Raw genomic sequence first — 22,515 nt, forward strand, 5'->3', positions numbered from 1 at the left:
TTTCAAGATTTATCACATTTGGTGCAATAATTATAGCTTTTATTATTTTTATAATTATCAAGATTATATATTATATTTATTATATTCATCATATCTGTCCTAATAATTTTTACATACCATTCAAATAATTTATATAAACACGGGTCACATAAAACACGGGGTTCAGCTGTAGTGAACAGGGAATGTTCTTCCAGTGAAAAATGGCATAACACGGGTCACATACAACATCACTAAAGAACAAACGAATTCCGACAAATTAGGCGCTGCATCAACGAATTATAAAATTGCAAGTGGATACGGATTCATTGAAGGAGTGATGGAGGAAGGGAGTGAAATGAGCAGTGTCGCTCTACTGAGCTCCTTCGCCGCCGATGAGGCCGTGGCGGCTTTTGGAATCGCGGGGAGAGCATGGGAGGAATCGAAGAAGCTATGGACGATCGTTGGGCCGGCGATGGTCACTCGTCTCGCCATGAACGCTATGATCGTGGTGACGCAGGCCTTCGTAGGCCACCTCGGCGACCTCCAGCTCGCTTCCATGACCATCGCCACCACAGTCATCGTCGGCTTCAACTTCGGCCTCCTGGTGATTTATAACTTTCTGCACTGCTCTTTTTCTTAATTTCTTCTTGTTGTTTATTGCTTTCATTATGATTATCGGATTGACCGTCCAACATAGAACAAGAGCCTGAGGCTTACGAAATATAACAACTTGGGGACATAAGCTAGCCAATTAAGTATTCTACTTCACTTTTCTGGTGTCGCACACTTATTTTTATTTTTTATTATTTTAATACTTTTTTAAGAAAAACATCAGACTAGTTTATTATATTCTTCAAATTAAAATTACAACACGATGTATTTCCTTCTACAGCCATAGCACACACCTCCTTCTACATCCCAGGGCTTGGTGTGATAATTAAGAGGCAGGATATATTTCTATGTAACTAGAGTTCAATTCTCACAAATAACATATCTAGAGCAATCGAATTATTGGTGATGCAAGATCACCACGTTAGGAGTCACAACGCTTTCTAAATTTACTTGATGGTCCCGATATTAGTTGGCTCGTAAAAATTAGATATCCAATTTAAAAAATTTAACAATCTCACATGTCCTCCTTCCTCTGTATATAAAATGCCATAGTAAGATACATAAGGCACCAAGATGCCTTGCCATTAGTAGCAATAAGAGGACATGAATTTAATCTGGTAGAAGAGGAGCAGTTGATTGATGAATTTCAAACGATGAATATATAGTTTAGTCAAGTTTGGGGAATAGTAGCCAATTAGCATAAAGATAATAATTGATTGATAAGTAGTCGACTGATGCATTTAAAATTATAGTCAACTAATGGTGTAGTTGATTCAGGCTAAGAATGATCCTGTTTAGAATCTGAGCCAGATGAAGATCGGATGGGGTGTCATTGGTGTTGACGGAGAAGAGACTGTGATACTATGATTGTGCAGGCTTCGGCGGACAGACCCCCATGTGATCTTAAAGAACTATTGAGCCCGAGTCGACGATACTAGCACTCTGCACACACTCAGATAAGCACATGAAACGTTAAAGACCAAGAAAAGTCCTTGGAGCAGATCCTCCGACGCTCAAGTCAGGTACTTTTTCCCCAGAAGAACATTGTACGAAGGAAGAAGAAAAGTAGACAAGTGTGCGAGTGAGCATACCTGCGCAGGGGAGAGGACGCCCCTTTTTATATGATAGTGCGTACCTTCTGGAGACTGACCATTGTCAGAAGGCGTCAGGTGTTAGGACTTATCGAGTGGTGTGGGACACGTGGCCTTCTCCTATACACTAGAGGAAGGTTCTACTTGCAGATGACCCCAACCCCTGGAATATTCTCTGACATACAGCAGATATTCTCTGACAGGTGGTTACGATTCTCTGACCTATTATCGCGTAGCGCCTACTATTCTGCCCGGGTATGATCGAGGCCGCCCGAGTCAGTCTGCACGTACTAACGAATAGACTGGATGGATGGAGGGGTGCGATCGGCGTCCCTCTCTATCGGCTTTTATGATTTAGACCCGACCAAGAATAACAAGTCTGTTTACGCGGGCCATCTTGAGAAAACCCGACCGGTAAAGTCAGGTCAGGCTTTGCCTTGATCACGCGTCCTGTCGCCGACTTGGTTTCCTGATCGGTAGACCCCGCCTTGGCTTTATACGCCGGATGGTCCCGGGTGGTCCCACTCTGTATATTGACTATCATGTCTCCTTGACTTCTGATTGTCACGTCCCCTCGACTTCTAACTGTCACATCCCCTTGACTTCTAACTGTTATGTTTTTTTGACTCCTAACTTTTGGACCTTACCATTATGCACCGTATCAAAGATGAAACCAAACAAGATATTTTATAGTTGAATGTGACAATCAGACTAATGAGAAGCAATCGACTGGTGTAGTTGGATAATACTAAAATAGAATTCTACTAAGAAGAAGAGATTTGGTTAAAGCTTCAACAATAGTTGAATTCTAATCATCTATAGTGGATAAATCGACTGGTTAGCAAACAATCGAATTAGCAAATTTAAGTCATGAACAAAAACTCTATAAAGGAGTTTTTTTTTTTTTTGGAAGGCTTTTAGCCCAGGCTTTGTGAGATCAATTTTATGAGGTGCCAGGGTGAATGTTGTTGCATCCCATGGCTTCCAAAGAGAATTCTAAAGTAGTCCGAGTGATCAAGCAATCAAGTTTTCTTTGTAGTTATATCACTGATGCTTGTATATATATATTTTATAGTTGTGTAATAAGAACAGGGCTATTATAAGAGGTTTCTTTGTCTTAAAAGGAAAAAGATAGCGATATTACTATGGCTGACCATTGAATGGTCATAGGCCATAGAGTAGGAACTATGAGTTCCGACCCATGTAAAAGGATTTGTGCGTTTGTCTTTCTTGTTGTATTTTGCTATTTGATTTTGATTATGTAAACTAACACGGTGGCATTCGTCCTCCTTTAGTCATGCATATTAATTTTACGAGTGGTATCAGAGCCTAATTAACTCTTGATTAGGCTAACCACCAAAAGAAAAATGGCAAAGGATTTGGAACCCCTATCGAGATCTGTGGTCCACTTGGTCAAGACATCTTCACTTAACCACCATCCCAAAGATAATATATTTTGGTATGGAAGTGTTGCTTTGACACCTTCACACAAATCACTATCGAAGATTGATTTGCATTGAAGGATGGATGGCAATCTACAAAGGATAAGAATGGAAAAGTTCTTATGAAAGAAAAGTGGATTAGAAATCAAATTCAGAGATCTAAGGCAAAAAGAAAGGTCCTTGCCAAAACAAGCAACAGCCAAAGGGAAGTGTGGCCCAAGAGTAGGAGCACTCATAGGTTGAGTTGAGATATGCACAACTTTAGAAGAAGAGGTTGAGGAGCCACCTACATCATCCTTTGAGAGTGAGGAGGTGGAGAGGCCTATGAACTAAATCAAGAAGCCTCAATCTCTAGAGTAATCAAGAATGAGCCATCCACCTCATCAAATCAAGAGAGCTCCACACCTTCAATTACTGGGAACTCCAAGGATGAAGGTATACCAAATTCAATTAATAATAATAATTACCACATTGTATGCTTCTAATATAAATAAGGAGGATACTACCAGAATAAATGTCACACAGTGTGAGAAAAAGAGGCTCAAGTGACACCCTAGTTTAAGGAAAACCCTAAGAGAGTCATGCTCATGGTACAAAGGAAAGGAGCACATACGAGAAAGGGCACTACTACAATAATCACCAAATGGAAGGTATCCTAAAGAGCAAAAGGAAGGACAAAGATTGGGGGAGGGAGCCCCTAAGGTAAAGCCATAGGTATCAATTAGTTTACATACAATTCATTTTGATAATGTTAAAATTATGTACCTGAATCTTGGTGCTAAATACTATGAAGATGTTGGTACCTAAGTGTTTACTCTAATAGGTCTTGAAGTCAATTTCCAACGGGTACAAAATGTCTCGTTAGGTATCTGACTTCCCCATGTAAAGGGTTGTTGTGCTAGGAAAAAATATCCTTATTGATTTATCTGGTTGTATCTTGCCGTGAGACCAATGATATTGGGTCACTTGGGATGAACAATATCATTTTTTGCTCTAATACCATGAAGATAAAAAAAAAATCACTCTCCTAATTAAGAATAACTCTAGGAAATCTTATATTAGGAATGAAGAACTTAGAATTAGGGAGTAATTAGATTAAGTATTAAGGTTAGGGTTTGATACATTAGAAAAGATCCTTAAAGAAATAATAAATAATCCAAATGGGTCCAATGAAACAAATCCTTTGATTAGGAAGACAAAACTAATCCAAGGACAAAAAGACTTGGACCATAAGTCTAAGTCTAAAGAGAGTGTGCTAACCTATCATATATAGGATTCCATTTGACTAATGAACCTAGTGTAGGTCTAGGAATGGTATCAAAGTCATCCCTAGAGTTAATTATGATAAAACAACCATGGTCAAGATTTCTAAGAAGCCTAAGAGAATTATTAGGAGGGTATCTAGAGGAGCATTCCTAATGAATACCTCGTAAACCCAAGAAACTCCAATAAGTATTGGGTTCTTAAAAATGTAATCCCTTTATACTGAATGGGTATAGAATGTATCAACACTTATTGGATTCTTAAAAATGTAATCCCTTTATATTGAATGGGTATAGAATGTATCAACTATGTGTTGCAGAATCAATCCAAACTTCAAAGGTGCATAACTTTTAACTAGGGACTCGGAAACATGCTTAGTCGAATCTCACACATGTAGAATTTAATTTACATTTATTATGGGTGAACCCATAACTCCTTTTGGGATCCAAAATCCATCATTTAGGCCCTCAACCAAGCCTTTGAAGATTTATTACTATTTTTAGTAATTTTTATTTTTATAGTATTTAGGGAAATTTTGGTATTTATGGGTCCTAGTTTGTCTAAATCAGCATCCTATTATTAATTTTGATTTCTTCCAAGAGACTTTCTTTTCTGGAAAGATCTCTTTTCTTTTTCTACAAGATAGGAATTTATGTCTATATATTAGGATCTTTTTCCTTTCTTAGTCTTAGGATCTATAGTCTATATAAATACCTGATTAGTTGTATAAGGATTCTGTTGGATCAAGATCGCGCTAGAGGGGGGTGAATAGCGCTCGTGGCTTTCACGCGTTTCGGAATTAAAAACACGATGAGTAATGCAGTGGAAATAATAAAATAAATAAGCAATCACACAAAAGACACCAAGGTTTTACTTGGTTCGAAGCCTAGGGCGACTCCTACTCCAAGGTTCGCGATCGTTGATTGCTTACGGTGGGCAACAACTATATAGCGCAAAAGTGTACAAGAGTTACAATTTTAACAGTATTAAAACTGATACCGACAACAAGAAATCTTAAAACTGAAGCTCCGGGTCGTAGGTGGCTTGTCGCAGCTTGGCCGGGACGTCTCGTTAGCAGCTAGTTGAAGACATATGGCTTTTCAGATTGTGTCCTTAGCTGCTGGTCGAAGTCCTCTTAAATAGCTCGTTGAGGGCGCCTCCAATGCCCCATGGAGGCGCCTCAAATACAAGATTTTATCCTGACTTCGTCGCTGCCGATAAGCCTTTGCTGCTGCAACTTATCCGCTTGAGGGCGCCTCCAATGCCCCATGGAGGCGCCTCTAAGAAGCAGTCCAAGGCGCCTCCACTATCCTCTAAGGCGCCTCTAAGCTCACTGCGCAGACATCTTCAGCCTTGCACCCGAGGCGCCTCCAAGCTCCATGGAGGCGCATCGGACACTGTTCATCCGAGGCTTAAAGGTGCTCCTTTGTACCTGCAAGATACGTTAGTCCAAAAGATACCCTGCAACACAAAGTTAGCACATAATATCATAAATATAAAGTCTGACAATCATCGGACTGTCCGGGTCTGACTTCGGATTTTCGACCGGAAACCCTAGGTCGACCCGACGTCTACTGTTCCCTCTTTCGGGGAACGCGCCCTCACCTACACCCCTCAGGAGAGATTACCTAATGTCAGTCCGATCCTCTAGACCGACTGGGCTTTCTACCTAGGGTTACCACCTCCTAGGACCTAAGATTATCCCCCCTTAGGATTTTCCTCCCCCTAGGGTTATCGCCCCCTAGGACCTAAGGTTACCCCCCTTAGGATTTTTCTCCACCTAGGGTTACCACCCCCTAGGACCTAGGGTTACCACCCCTAGGGTTTTTCTCCTCCTAGGGTTACCACCCCCTAGGACCTAGGGTTATCGCCCCCTAGGATTTTTTACCTGCCTAACCGCAGTTAGGACTTTCCTGAAACCTCATTTAAGCACGTTAGATAACAAGAAATCCTAACTTTGAATCCCTTTACCATTATCAAAACTTGGGTTCGATCATCGGATACTTCCCGCACCAACAGATTCATTCCTCTATTATTAACAAAGTTTTCTTATTTGGTAAATCTGACAAGTTTTTCTTATTTTTGACGTTCTCTCTTCTTGATTTCTCCTCAATTATATTCCACCTTCTCATCAAGCCCGCAGGATAATTGTTATTCTACTTGATGTCACTATGATTAAAAGAGTAATTAATCTAACCATGACAAAATTGATCGCCAATCTAGTGACCGACCTTCTTAAACTTGCATGTGTCAAGTATTTTGTATTCATAAACCTAGTTGGTATTCCACTTGCCAAATATCGAGCCCAAAATGACCTACTTGGACTTTCATTTGCTATGTATCTAGTCCTCGTCAACCTACTTGAACTTTTACTATTGCATCTACAATACATTTCATGCTCTTTGCACCTACACACTTTGACATTCAAGTGAGATCAAAATAAATCCTAACTTGAACATGATGGTTCTCATAAAACCTAAGCCGCATGAATTCTAGACAATCAAAATAAGAATTTGAATAGGAAAAATAAGAACATATGAGCATGGATCTTCGTTTCATCGAGAACACAGCATAAGGAAGTAAATAATAATACATAAACATAATGACAAAGAACCTGATTGAAGAGTCATATCTTTGTCCTTTAGCGTCATCAAGAAGATCCTGTGGAAGAAGAAGCAGCGGAAGGAAAAGGTAGGTCTTCCGGAGGAGTTAGGGTTGACAGTGCCGAATTCTCTTCGTCAATGGGGAATGAAGAGATGTCTCAAGAATGCCCTAATCCTCTGGGGACTAACCTATTATATAGTGCACATCTATTATCAGCCCATCGATAATAATAGATGTGGGACTATAAATCCATATATATTGAACATCTATTATCAACAAATAGATGATAATAGATGCGGGACTATAGGTTCTACACATATGAGATTCACATCTAATTACCCGAAACCCACTAGACATAAGTTAGATCACTTTAAAGGGTTCAGATGGTATTCACGTGTGTAACTTACAAATAAGACCACCTAATAAGGATAATTATATCCAATAATCTCCCACTTGGGTTATATGTGAGTTGTATATAAAATACAAGTAAAACTTGTTGGTTGCTACTCGAAATATCGTACCGATTTCCTTGTATAAAAATTTTCTACAAGTCCTGAACCATTCCTAATAACCTATTGTGTTCTTTAAAAATTAAATTTGGAATCACAAACAGAACTTAACATTATTGATTCCAAATTCAACTTATTTGTTCTTAAAGGTTTAGACTTGGATTGCAAACGATGTTTAACATTATTGGTCCAAATCTACCCATATTATAAATTCGATTAAATATTTATTTTAGATATTGACTTCCAGGTTAAACATGGCAAGACACTAGACCTTCTTGGGTATGGAATCATCCACCACTTCCTAGACAAAGTCTTTCAACGAAATTCAATATTTAATCTCCTTATAGTAACCCTAGATTTAACCAATAAGAACAATCGAATCACAAGTTCAGAAAACAAAAGAAACATGAAATCGAAAATATAAATTCAATAGCCTAGATTCATTAACCTTTTGTGTTTGGTATTTCAAGATCTAAACAAAAAGGATGAACTAGTTATGATACGGAAACTAATAACTAGTTATACCTTTTGTAGCTTTTGGACCTCCCGATCTTCCATCGTATTCCTCTTCTTATCTCGGACGTCATGTGGGCGACGATCTACCGAGACGAGAATCCACCCAAGCTTCCTTCTTCTCAAAGCAAGTTTCGGTCACCACCAATCTTCAAGAGATGAAGAACTTTCGACCATCAACCAAGCTCCAAGGGATGCAAAGAAACAAAGCCTCCTATCTTTCCTTCTTCCTCTAACAAGATCCAGCCACCACCAAGCTCCTTGAGATGAAGATGCCGCCGGCCACACAAGAAAGAAGAATAGGAGAGGAAGAGAGGGTCGGCCACCACCAAGGAAGAGAGGAATACTAGATGATATGTTGTTATGAGGTGAGACACCTCTACCCTCTCTTTTATATTCCTTGGTTTTGACAAATAAGAAAAGTTTTAATTAAAACTTCCTTAATTTCCTTGCTGATCCGGTAGTAAGAGCGGGCCCCCCCTTTTTTGCAAAGTCAACGCCAAGTGGAAGTCACCGGAGCAGCCGCCCATCCGGGGAGAGTGTTGTCCGACCGGACGGACGACCGTCTACGGCCGGTTCGACCGGAAGGCCAGCCGGCCGATGGAATCGAATACCCGGATGGGTCCGGCCGGCTCGCACTTATGGTTGGAAGGCACCCTGTCAAATCGGGGTTCCGACGCTCAGTTGAAAAGGTCATGGACCGAGCTGACCTCTTGACCGACCAAAGTCATAAAGCACCCCTGTTTATTAGTCTCCACAGAGCACAAGTAAACCACTACGGATGTCCGGACGGATGTTAAGGGATCTGTCCGCCCGGACAACAAGTTTGGAGCAAGGGAAAAGGACAGGGGACTTCTTTCTCTGACAACCGGTAGGTTTCACGTGGGTGCCATGCTCCAGATCTTGTGACAGGAAATTGTGCTGTCCCATCGAGGGCATGCTTCGACTGTAGTGATATGGGTCAGGTAAGCTTTCTGACAGACGCATACCTAGGAAAGGACAGAGGACACGTGTGCACTTCGGTACACGTGCCCAAACCCTTCACAGCTCTATATAAAGAGCCTCAGACTTCGCCGGAGGTACGCATTCTGAGACTTTGGGAGCCACCTTTTTCATCGTTGCTTACCTGACTTGAGCGTCGGAGGGTCGCCGCCGGGAACCCCCTTCCCGGCTCGATTTCTGTGCAGATTCGCCGGAGCTTCGTTCTAGCAGTTGAAGAGCCACGTCAGTAGTCGAAGAGCGCTCCGTGCCCAGCGTTCATTGATTCAGCCTTCGGACAGGATCAAATTGGCGCTGGAGCTTCGTTCTAGCAGTTGAAGAGCCATGTCAGTAGTCGAAGAGCACTCCGTGCCCAGCGTTCATTGATTCAGCCTTCGGACAGGATCACTTGCCATTGAAAGGAAAATTTAATTAAAATTTCCTTTTCTTTATTAATGTAGCCGGCCACCTCAGTTCCTCCAAACAAGGAAAGTTTTAAACACAAAATTAAAACTTCCTAATTTATTTTCGAAAATTTTTAAAATAAAAATTTCTCTTTAAAAATTCCCTTCATGGACGATTATAAAAAGGAAACTTTTATAAATTAAAATCTCTCTATTAAAACATGTGGATGATTACAATAAGGAAAGTTTTCTCCAAAATTAAAATCTTCCTTTCAATCTACAAATAAGGAAAGATATCAAACCTTTCTCTTAATCTTTTATAGAAACTATAAAAGGAAATATTTAATTTTAAAACTCTCTTTTAAATCATTTACAAAAAAGGAAAGTTTTATCAAAAATTAAAATCTTCCTTTTAACTATAAATAAGGAAAGATATCAAACTTTTTTCTTAATCTTTTGTAGAAAGCTATAAAAGGAAAGATTTAAATTTTAAAACTCTCTTTTAAAACCATGAGGATGATTACAAAAAAAAAAGTTTTATCAAAAATTAAAATCTTCTTTTTAACTACAAATAAGGAAAGATATCAAACATTTCTCTTAATCTTTTGTAGAAAGCTATAAAAGGAAAGATTTAAATTTTAAACTCTCTTTTAAAACCATGGCTTCCACATAAGGAAAGATTTTAAAAATTAAAATCCCTTTTAATTTAATTGTGGCCGGCCACCTAAGCTTGGGTTCAAGCTAGGGCCGCCCACCTACTTGACCCATCTAACCTTGGTTTGGCCGGCCCTAGCTTGAACTCTAAGCTAAGCTTGGCCAACCACCTTAAGGTGGGTAAGAAGGTGGGTATGGGTGGGTATAACACTTTATAATTAAGAGACTACGACAGGGACCGAGAGGAGGAATTGATTTTAGTCTCCCGATGAAGTTGAGCTTCCCGTGTTCGCTCTGAACACCCAACTCGAGTTCATCAATAATAATTCATACTACTAAAGAGTTATTATTGAACTACCGCACCAATCCCATATTACTATATGGACTGCTTCTTATCATGAGTGTATTAATCTCCCTGTGTTTAAGATATATAATGTTCACTAATTAAATGAGTTACTAACAACTCACTTAATTAATATCTAGCTCCAAGAGTAGTACCACTCAACCTTATTGTCATGTCGGACTAAGTCCACCTGCAGGGTTTACATGACAATCCTTATGAGCTCCTCTTGGGGACATCATCAACCTAGATTACTAGGACACAATTTCATTCTATAATCAACAATACACCATATAAATGATATCATTTCCCAACTTATCGGGCCTATTGATTTACTGAACTAAATTGATAAACTAAATCGCACCCTTTGATAAATTAAAGAAATGAATATTGAGTATATGTGCTTGTTATTATATCATGATTAAGAGCACACTGTTCCATAATAACAAAGGTCTTGTTCTTTTATGTAGTCAGTATAAAAAGAATTTACCTTAAATGGTCTTACTCAATACACTCAGAGTGTACTAGTGTGATTTTATAGTCAAGATAAACTAATATCAAAATATACTACGACTATTCCAATGGTTTGTTCCTATCCATCTTAGTCGTGAGCTACTGTTTATAATTTATAAGGAACTGATAACATGAACTTCTGTGTGTGACACCACACACCATGTTATCTACAATATAAATTAATTAAACAACTACACTTAGCATATAAATGTAGACATTTGACCAATGTGATTCTTTATTTCAAAATAAATGTTTACAAAAAGCTAGGCTTTTAGTATACACTCTAATAAAACTTTAGTTGATATCAAACTTTATTGGTACAAAATGCCCCTGTAAACAATTTGGTTCATTAACTTTATTGGTATAGGACTAAAGAGGTCATAACAACTGTATATGATCGTAACAAACCCCAACAGTAATCACAATACCAATATCATTAATGACATAGATCAAGATGTGGATGTGTAGAGTGGAAATTACATGAAATGTGATCAATACATGTCAATTTTTAACTGGTTCTAAAATAACCTCAAAAGATGTCAGATCATATTTACAAAATAATTTATACTAAACTGCAATAGCAAATCATGATCTAAACTGTATGATTCCAAAAGGAATCTATATCATATTTACAAACACCAAATGTTAAACAACAGTAGTAAATGATGATATCATAGTCAGAGTGTCAAACAAACATATAAATTCCCATCAATATTTTTAACTTTAAGTACGTACAATAATCAAAACAAAATGTTTGTCTTTATTATCAAATATAGAGCAATAAAACAAATGCAGACTCCCACTAGATGAGTCCTTCTTCCATAAGAAGGACTCTCATATCCACAACATGCGCATGAAACACCTTAGACACCAAGCCTTTGGTGAGTGAATCGACCAACATGGAATCTGTGCTGATGTGCTCTACCATAATCTGACAACTCTGAACTCTTTCTTTAGCCGCTAGAAATTTGATGTCAATGTGCTTGGACTTCGATGAACTGCGGTTGTTCTTGGCATAAAGTTCTGTGACTTTGTTATCACAGTAGATCCTTAGTGGCTTGTCAATATCATCAACAATCTGTAATGTTGTGATGAAGTTTCACAGTCAAATCCCATGATTGGATGCTTCGTAGCATGCTACTAACTCTGCCTCCATAGTAGAAGTGGTTACTAACGTCTGTTTGACGCTCCTCCAAGATATAGCCCCTCCAATAAACATAAAGATATAGTCTGAAATAGATTTTCTGCTATCCAAGCATCCAGCAAAAATTTGGAACACTCTTCTACTCAAGCAGATTGAAAGAATTTGGAAGTGAGACTCTTCTACTCAAGCAGATTGAAAGAATTTGGAACACTCTTGTTGAGGAGGCTAGGTTGGAAAGTTCAGTAAGAATTCTACTTTCAAGTTGGAGTATAGGTGTTGTGTTGGAAACGAAGAAAGCTTATCAGTTCCTTAGATAGAAAGACCTAGTTAGCCATGTATGACGTATATTTGGAGTTCTTGTTCTCCTCTAAAATACTCATTTTATTACATGGCTCGGAGAAAAGAACAAGTTGCTAACCAAATACCAACTTTTGTATCTAGAAATTGATGGTCAATGTGACTAATGCAACAATGAATTGGAGATGTTGGATCACCTATTCTTTGGATGCTAGTAACATATCAAGTAGTGGATCGGTGTTACTCTATCATGATGATGCCGAAGAGTAAGGGCAGCTTCACTAAGTGTCAAGGGGGAAAGGGATAGTTTGATACGAAATAATAAAGTACTATAGTATTATAGTAATAGCATCCCTCCATTAATCTACAATCGAATGTCAGAATCAAAAGGAATTATTTTTCTTCATAGATGCTCTTTGTCGGTAGTTTTTATCAATTAATTTTTATTATGTGGCAGTTTTATATATATATATATATGTGCCCTTTTGATAAAATTTCTGAATGTGTCCCTATCGAAGAGGGCTAACAAATGGATGCATAAAGAAATAAGAGGAACCTCTCGGTGCAACTGAGAAAGAAGAATTTCTTTGGCATACATCATGTATCAACTTTAAAAGGTTTAGAACAAGAGAGTTTTTGAGGTCACATTGTCCCAAGGTCTAGTATAATTTATAAGATTAAAACTCAAACATATAAGATTGTATTTATTATATATTCTAATTGTTCCTGTCCGAGATCGTGGATTGCTAAATCACCAGAAAGCAACGATTGGGGAGAGAACTCCCAATTTTTAAACCGTAGGAAAGAAGATATTGAGATGCTAATGTGTACCTACCTATGCCTATGGAAGCGGGCTCCCTTTTATACTTGCTCCTAGTAAAGAGGTATGAAACCCACATTCAGGTCATGAAACTTCCATGTAGGTCCATGTGTCCTCAATCACTCCACATCTTTTTCTTATTAGAGTATTCACATTCACACTGATGGGGGAGCTTTACATTCAGATCGAGCAACTACTAGTTGTTGGAGTAATCTAGGGATCCTAGATTTTGATGTTTGGATAAAAGTTTAAGTTAGATTTATTATTGTATTTGATATGCATTGTGAGTGTGCATCATACGAGTACAACAAGGAAAGTCCAAGTGTGATCTTAGCAAAGGAGGAAAGTCCAAGGATAAGTCTTGGCGGTGTAAGTCCAAACATGTAGTCTTGACAACGTAAGTCCAAGTGTGACTTGGCAATGGATGAAGTCCCAGAGGAGCAATCTCTTGGCAAAGGAAGACCTGACAACAATGACAAGACCGATGGAAGCTCCAGAAGGCAAGACATAAAGGATGGGGAGGCATCCGAGGGACGCAAGGATGATGGAAGAGGCTACAAGGCTAGGTCTAGGTTGGTCGAGCGAGGACGAGTGCTGAGTGAATGTACTCGATGGTTAAATCCTAGGATTAGGGTTTCACTGTAGCGTACGGTATAGCATTACTGTAGTGTTTCTGTAGCAGTCGACTGATGTTTTCATCAGTCGACTGGTAGCCGACCGTTGGCTTGTAACAGTTGAATTTCACTTAGGACCAATTGACTGGTGGTTGTACCAGTCAACTGGTGGCAAAAAAAATAGTAAGTGTTTTCCTCTCGAGCTCTATTTAATAGAGCTCGGGATGCTTGGCAAAGGTTGACGAAATTAGTGGTGGTTAACCCTAATTAGAGTCTCCAAGTGCCCAAGTGATCTAGTGTGTTTGTACGAGGTTGTGGCGAGGTTTCTCCACCCATAAGGAGCTACGTGAGCTAGCTGGAAGTTCTCTGGGGAATCATCCACCGACGGATCGGGATTGTTCACCTTATGGATAACCGTAGAGTAGGACCTTTATCTCCGAACCACGTTAAATCAGCGTGTTAAGTTTCTTTTCTATTGTTAGTATTTATTTTTATATTTTGCTGTGCATACTAACCATTGTAGGAAGCGATGTTTTGGATGAGACGTTGTTCACCCCCTCCCCCTCTAATGGACATCAAGGTCCCAACACTAGTGTTGGTTTGCTGACCTCTTTTCTCCTCGTAAATTGGCTTCTTCCACTTTTGTTTTTTAATTTTACATTATGAAAAGAAAATAATTTTAATCGAACTAGATTCACTCCCCCCCATCCGGCTTTCATGATCCAACATTTCATATCCTAAAATCCAAATAAAAGAAAGAAATGTTAACATATAGAACATAATTTCTATCATGTAAAGAAAGATAATAAATTATAAAAAATAAATAAAAATTATTAATAGACACACAATCCAAAAAAATTTAAACGGACTCAAAATTTTTTTAAAAATATAAAGCATAAAAATTACTAAAAAAAAACTTAAAATACCAAACATACCTTAAATACGAAAAAATAAAAATTATCAAAAATTATAATAATTTTGTTTGAATCTTCCTGCATCACTTTATCTTCAAGTTTTACAAACTTATCCTTGGTATCCACACATATGATGACTTAACTATTCTCCATGTACCACATGCAAGCTATTATCACCCTTCTCGTCTTCTTTAATTTGTAGTAATAAAGTTGTCTCTTTGATTTTTTTAATTATAATTAACAAGATTAGCCTTTTGTTTAATACCATTAGTAGCTAGCACTATAACATCCCCAATCGTAATGACCCATTTTATTACTTAGTATAACATTCAACTTTTAGACTTGTCATCCCTTCTTCAATTTAAAATTCAATAATTATTTTTTCCTTTTCCACTTGTCCTTCAATAGTCTCTAGGTGATAGTTGGTTTCTTTCTTCACTATTAGGGTTGCTTATATTGCTCCTATGCGATCCAATTTGGCTATGTCCACATCCTCTTTCTTGTCCACGTCCTCTTCCTCATCCACGTCTTCTAAAATAGTTGTTTTCTCTTCCATCATTCTTCAACGTAGTATTCTGATGACTCTTTGTCTTATGTTGATCTTTTCTTCTTGGGCTTGTAGTAAACCCTCTAATTCTTCAACGGTCTTTGAGTCTATATTTTTTTTATTTCTTCAATAACACACACAGTATAATCAAATTTAGAAGTCAAAGAACCAAGAACTTTTCCACTATAGGCACATCTTCTATCTTCTCTCCATATTTCTTTTGTTGATTCATAATTACTTTCACCGGTAAATAATAATTAATGCGAGATGAAGCGAATCTAAATTATCTATTGCGTCGTGATGATTGGTACTCCAAATCTCTGGGAAAGAAGGTAGAATATATGTTTCTCAGTTACCTGCAGTGATATCAATGGCAAACAAAACATTTGCAGCTTGGGATGGCGAGCGCAATGGAAACACTATGCGGTCAAGCCTATGGAGCCAAGCGACTCCCCATGCTCGGCGTGTACCTGCAGCGCTCATGGCTCATCCTCTCCCTCTGCGCCCTCCTCCTCCTCCCCATGTACGCCTTCGCCGCCCCATTCCTAGTCCTCATCGGCCAGCCGACCGACCTGGCCACCGGGGCCGGCCGCCTCTCCCTACTCTTCATACCCGTCCACTTTTCTTTCGCGTTGTTGCTGCCGCAGCAACGCTTCCTCCAGTGCCAAGGCAAGAACCTGGTCAACGCCGCCATTTCAGTGGCCGCGCTCCTCCTCCACCTCCTCCTCACTTGGCTCTTCGTCACCGTACTTCAGCTCGGCCTCGACGGCGCCGCCATCGCCCTCAACGTCTCCTGGTGGCTCACCACGCTTGGCCAATTCTGCTACATCGTCGGTGGGGGTTGCCCACTCTCTTGGGAGGGCTTCACCAAGGAAGCTTTCTTTGGCCTCCCGGATTTCCTCAAGCTCTCCGCTTCCTCCGGCGTCATGCTATGGTCCACTCAATCGCCACAACAACCCACTAACTGTATTATCGACGACGATCATTTATTTATTTATTTATTTTGCAAGCAGTTTGGAGAACTGGTACTACAAAATACTTGTTCTGCTCGCTGGTTACATGAAGAATGCGAAGATTGCAGTGGACGCCCTTTCCATTTGGTGAGCTACAGCTGCTCTCCCACCAACTCGTTCCGTTATTGTTTTCGATTCGAGTTGCAAAATGACTATCTTCCTTCTGCAATGAATTAATAGCATGAACCTCAACAGCTGGGAGATAATGATCCCCATGGCATTCTTTGCAGGAACTGGGTACCTACCGATCGACTATCTAAATCTGATTAATTAATACATTAATTATTTTTACATATTGACTTCGCTCTTCTTACGGAGCTAGCGCAGAGTGAGGGTTGCTACTGAGCTCGGTGCCGGCAATGGCAAGGGAGCGAGGTTTGCGGCCGCCGTGTCAGTGGCGACGTCGACAGTAATCGGTCTCTTCTTTTGGTTACTAATCATGATATTCCATGACAAGTACGCCTATATCTTCACGTCCAGCGAGGAAATCGCCAAGGCAGTCGACAGAATCAGCATTCTGCTCGCCTTCACTGTGCTCCTCAATAGCGTCCAACCAATTCTTTCTGGTAAAATCTAATCCAGTATTAATTATATATGTATATATAAATCTAAAGAAATGTAAAATTCTTGATGGTAGGAGTTGCCGTGGGATCAGGATGGCAGGCACTGGTAGCTTATGTGAATATCGGGAGTTACTACATCATTGGCGTCCCTCTTGGAATTCTCTTGGGATGGATCACGAACCTAGGAATTTGGGTACCATTCATTAATTTTGGTGTAATTGTACTGATTTTTCCATTTATTACCCTGATTAAACATAATGGCCAAGCTGAATTTGCCACATTTGTGTCGACTAAATCAGGGTTTATGGGCTGGAATGATAGGTGGAACGGCAGTTCAGACATTTATCCTAGTTTTGAAGACTGTGAGATGTGATTGGGACAAAGAGGTAGGTTTATATGTATTCCAATCTTTTGTATTAATCAAATTTCAACCAGTGTATATTGTTGCTTACAAAGTTTATATATGCGATCTGTATTTCTTACATGGTAGGCTTCAAACGCTAATGTGCGAATACAAAAGTGGGCTAAACCAGCTGGAAGTGAAGTTCGATGATTGAAAATGGTGACTGAGAGTTGCAACAATTTTTTTTTTGTTAACCTGTACTTGGAATTTGTTTCAGCAAGTGTACAACACTCTTAACAGTGAACAACTTATAGTTAGTAAATTTGACATGCTTTCTCAAATTTTTCCATATCTTTAAAACATTTTAAATCTATCATAATTTTTAGAGTATATTGATGGGTCCAAAAAAAATGGCAATTCGCTGGAGGTTGATTGAATCTGCATGGATTAACACTTATCAAACACTACAAGAAAATGACTATTTTATGATTGAATATTCAGTAGCTAAATACATTCATCTTTAATTTTTGTTGTTGTTAATTTTTAATGACATAGATAGATCTCTAAATTAGTGATTATTATATTAAATTTAATCACCAAATTAGCAATCGAATTTTAAATCAGTTACTATTTAATCAGTTGCTATTTTAGCAAGACTTTAATCTAGCTAATACATATTATGTCATGCCCCGAGATCTAGGCGTACCGACACCAGCGTTACTCGCGAATATCAATACTTGAAAACAACAAGTTGTTGGTGCAAGTTGCACCAGAATCAAACCTAAGTTTTGATGTTGTCAAAGGTTCGAGTTAAGTCTTGTTGTGATCTAACAAGTTGACTGAGTGTGCAGGCTGTTTACTCAATCGGAAAGACCTAGTTGAAGGCTAGGCAGGAGAAATCTTAGCAGATCGTGGAACCCAAGTGCAAGTCCAAGTGGGTCGAGGGGACCCGACGCTTGGCGGTGCGATCGAGAGGTTTGGAGGACTGAAGATCAAGGAAAAGTCCTGGCGAGCCGATCAAAGCTAAGCGAAAAGTCCAAACTAGATCTGGAGGATCTAAGTTTGGTAGGTAGATTGATGTAAACAACTGGAGGAGCGACAGTGAGGTCGGGTTCCCGAAGGGAACAACTTTAGGTCGCTAATCCAACTGAAGAAACCGGGAAGGTTTCAAAATTGAGATCAAGACAATTCTACTGTCTTTTATATTACTCATGCATTATAATATTACTGTGCTAACATCTGTTTTGCAGGATTCTTTTCTGTGTAACACTGTTTTGTAGGTCCGGATGGATCGGTCGACTGAACCGGAAGATCGGTCGACTGAACCGGAGGATCGGTCGACCGAACCATGATGACTCAGCACAGGCCAGTTCATCAGCATCGATCAGAAGAAAAAGGAAATAGAGCTGATCGGTCGACCGAACCCGGGGATCGGTCGACCGAACCCGGGGATCGGTCAACCGAACAAATCAACATTAATGGAGCATTAAATGTGGATCTCGGCTGATTTCGACGAACAGGGAAGGAGCCTGTTCGATCGATCGAAAATTTAGATTGGTCGACCGAACCCTTAATGAGAAATTAATGCTAGAGATCGACCCAACGTCATACTCCAGCCAAGATGGAAGAGAGCTGGTTCGGTCAACCGAACATAGGGATCGATCGACCGAACGTCCATTACACCTATAAAAAGAGGCTCGAGGTGTGAGGCTTAAAAACACTTTCTGATCGACTGAAGTTCTCTTCTACAAGCTGCTCGTGCTACAAGTCTTCATCAGCTCTGCAAGTCACTCCGTTCGATAGTGTCGACCAAAGCTTCAACTCCATTACTTGTCGGTATATTTTATTAGCTTACATTGTAATTAACTTAAGCAAGATAGTAGGTTGTTACTATCTTGCTCATTTTGTACGTTCTGCTTCTTTCCGAGGATTTCGGAAAAAAGGGTTATAGTGGATTGCCCATAGGTGCGATCAAGGATTGCGGGCCTTCGAGTAGGAGTCGACCTAGACTCCGAAAGAAGTAAACAATCTTGTCTTTCGTTTTACTTTCCCCTGTGCACGACTCTGCTTTCAAAGAAAAAGTGAAGTTTTAAAAAGGCGCGATATTCACCCCCCTCCTCTATCGCACCCATTCGATCTTACAATTGGTATTAGAGTCTCGTAAGCTCTGAAATAACTTAACCGTTTTTCAAAGCATTTTTTTAAAAACTTTTTCTTTTCTTTTAGAATATTTTTTTCTTCTTATCTCTATTTTTCAAACACTACTAATCCCAAGACGAAAGTCTTGGAAACATTTTTTAAATTTCTTTGTTGCAAGGATGTCGAACTCGTATCAAAAAGGTTACAGTACTGTCTCGCCTCCACTATTCAAAGGAGAAAATTTCAGTTATTGGAAGAATAGGATGGAGTGTCACTTGAAGTCTGATATCAAGTCAAACTCTGACTCGACAAATGAAGAAGAACTCGTCAACATGGTCCGGAGACTTCTGACGAAGAAAAATTTAGAAGAAATGCCAAAAAGATACCTATCAACTAGATGTCAAACAAATCAGAAATGATTTGTTACGGATGCAATAAAAAGGGGCATTTCAAAAATGAATGCTCAAATCGGAAGGAAGAAAGGCCTAAATCAACAAGACGAAAGAAAGCCCTCCAAGCAACATGGAACGATACCTCTTCCGATGAATCTGACACGGAGCAAACAAAGCATTCAAGCCATCTTGCATTTATGGCAAGAAATGAAGATTCCGACTCCGAGTTCGATGAAGAGTACGAGTCCGAGATCGACATCGAGTCCGATAGAAGCCACGGATCGGAAGATCCAAATATGGTAACGATTTATTCTAAGTCTAATTCGCCTAAAGTAGTTAAATGCTTGTTTAAAAAATTGTCAAAATTTGAAAAACAAAATAACTTGTTACTTGAGGAAATAGACCACCTTAAGCAGCAAGTCAACTTGAGTAACTCGACTAACCAAGTTCAAATCGGAACTTCAACTCAAGTTGAAAAACTTGAGGAAGAAAATTCCGACTTGAAAGGTCAAGTCGAGCGACTCAAGAAAATGTTGGAAAAGTTCGATTTGGGGTCCAAGTGTCTAAACATGGTACTTGGATCACAATGAGTCGTGTACAACAAATCTGGACTTGGTTACAATCCTAAACAAACAAACAAATCATACTTGTCATTAATTAGTCAAAATGTTAGAAGTTAAGTCCAAACATGGGTTCAAACAAAACATTTAACCGAACCAATTAAACCAAACATATACTTAATCCTTAAGAGTCAAATTCGTTACTTAGATAGACCTTATCTAAACTATAACTCAGGGGGAGCAACTAGAAAGACAATTCAACCAACATGATTAATCAAACTCATACACTTAGGATTAGATTTACTTTCTGCTTAGAATGGTTAGATTAAAAAAAGGTTTTATCAAACCCTACAACATAGCATCGGAATGGATTGGGATGATAGTACGTCAAGGAAACTTTGTCGAAGGCATGTCTAGGCTGAATCTTGTGTATTCTACCTGGTGCACTAGACTTAGTAGATCTGACCGAAGTTACCCCAGTCAAACATGGGCTAGCTAGACCAAAATTTAGTATTAAGTTTTTTGAGCGAGAACAGTTTGGAAAGTCTTCAGCAAGTGGTCCACCGTTGATACACAAGAAGATCATATGTCTCGCCACTGAACTGAAAACTTATCCGTAGGAAGCCTGCTTGATTAACCCAAAACTAAGTTTGAATCTAACATGGGTTCAATAACCTTTTTCAATAATTCAATTAATTAAAATTATTTTTTTAAAAAAACTTAATTAATTTTTTTTTTTTAAAAAAAATTAAACTTAATTAAAAATTATTTTAAACTTAATTAAAAATTATTTTAAACTTAAAACTTTAAAAAAATTATTTTAAAACTTAAAAAATTATTTTAAACTTAATTAAAAATTATCTTAAACTTAAAAAATTAATTTAAAACTTAATTAAAAATTTTATTTTAAACTTAAACTTAAAACTTAATTTAAACTTAAAACTTAAAAAATTATTTTAAAACTTAATTAAAAATTTTATTTTAAACTTAAACTTAAAAATTATTTTAAACTTAATTAAAATTATCTTAAACTTAAAAAATTATTTTAAAACTTAATTAAAAATTTTATTTTAAACTTAAAACTTAAAAAACTTAAAAAATTATTTAAAACTTATTAAAAATTATCTTAAACTTAAAAAATTATTTTAAACTTAAAACTTTAAAATTTATTTTAAATTTATTTTAAACTTAAAAAATTATTTTAAACTTAAAACTTAAAAAATTATTTTATACTTAATTAAAAATTATTTTAAGATTAAAAATTATTTTAAACTTAAAAAATTATTTTAAAATTAAAACTTAAAAAATTATTTTAACCTTAATTAAAAATTATTTTAAACTTAAAAATTATTTTAAAATTTAATTAAAATTATTTAAAATTAAAAATTATTTTAAAATTAATTAAAAATTATCTTAAACTTAAAAAATTATTTTAAACTTAATTAAAAATTATCTTAAACTTAAATAATTATTTTAAAATTTAATTAGAAATTATTTTAAACTTAAAAAATTATTTTAAAATTTAATTAAAAAATTATTTTAAACTTAAAAATTAAAAAATTATTTTAAAATTAAAAATTATTTTAAAATTAATTAAAAAATTATCTTAAACTTAAAAAATTATTTCAAACTTAATTAAATATTATCTTAAACTTAAATAATTATTTTAAAATTTAATTAAAAATTATTTTACCCGAAATATTTTTTACTCCTTTCACCCTACAAAATATGTTAGTCCAAGAAAATAAAGTATTCCCTGCAAAACAAAGTTAGCACAATAAAATAAGTAGTATTAATTAGACCCTGCCTTTCAGAGACTAGGATCTAGTCACAGTCTCAATTTAATTTTCCAAAATAGACCTAAATTGGACTTGCGCCTAAAGTCTTCAAATGGGACTCATCCTCACTGGAATATTCTCCTCCAGTGACTTGTCTTACTTACCATGTAGAATCACTTGACTTTTCCTTTATCCACTAAGTCTTCCCACCAGTTATTAGGTCCACAAACACAACTGGACTTCGATCAGCTGTCAGGTCCTGCGAACCTAGCTGAATTTTTCGTCAGATATCAAGTCACTTTTTGACCTATCTGAACTTCTACACCAGCTATCAGGTCCTCCAGACCTAGCTGGATTTCATCCCGGTGTCAAACCAGTCAAGTCCTGCATACTTGATAGAAAAGGTTAGATCATAACATATCTAACTTTAATCTATTTATCAATTATCAAAATATAAGTTTGACTATTGATGTCGACTGCACCAACACA

The 22,515-nt window shown here is 37.6% G+C and overlaps 1 protein-coding gene across 2 annotated transcripts; it reads left to right on the forward strand.

Annotated features, from left to right (window-relative positions):
* Positions 1-284: 284 nt before the first annotated feature.
* LOC122006239 (protein DETOXIFICATION 27-like) lies at positions 285-17,498 on the forward strand. 2 transcript variants are annotated; one of them, XM_042561664.1, is made up of 8 exons: positions 285-583; positions 15,631-16,172; positions 16,252-16,338; positions 16,432-16,488; positions 16,579-16,817; positions 16,889-17,007; positions 17,114-17,200; positions 17,305-17,498. In XM_042561664.1, exons 1-8 carry the CDS (start codon positions 317-319, stop codon positions 17,365-17,367), a joined length of 1,461 nt encoding a protein of 486 aa, XP_042417598.1. In that variant the 5' UTR covers positions 285-316; the 3' UTR covers positions 17,368-17,498. The 2 variants fall into 2 exon arrangements, with proteins under 2 accessions (XP_042417598.1, XP_042417599.1); XM_042561665.1 differs by having other exon boundaries at positions 286-583; positions 16,574-16,817.
* Positions 17,499-22,515: the final 5,017 nt, after the last annotated feature.

The sequence above is a fragment of the Zingiber officinale genome, chromosome 7B (assembly GCF_018446385.1).
Source record: "Zingiber officinale cultivar Zhangliang chromosome 7B, Zo_v1.1, whole genome shotgun sequence".
Lineage (NCBI taxonomy): Eukaryota > Viridiplantae > Streptophyta > Magnoliopsida > Zingiberales > Zingiberaceae > Zingiber > Zingiber officinale.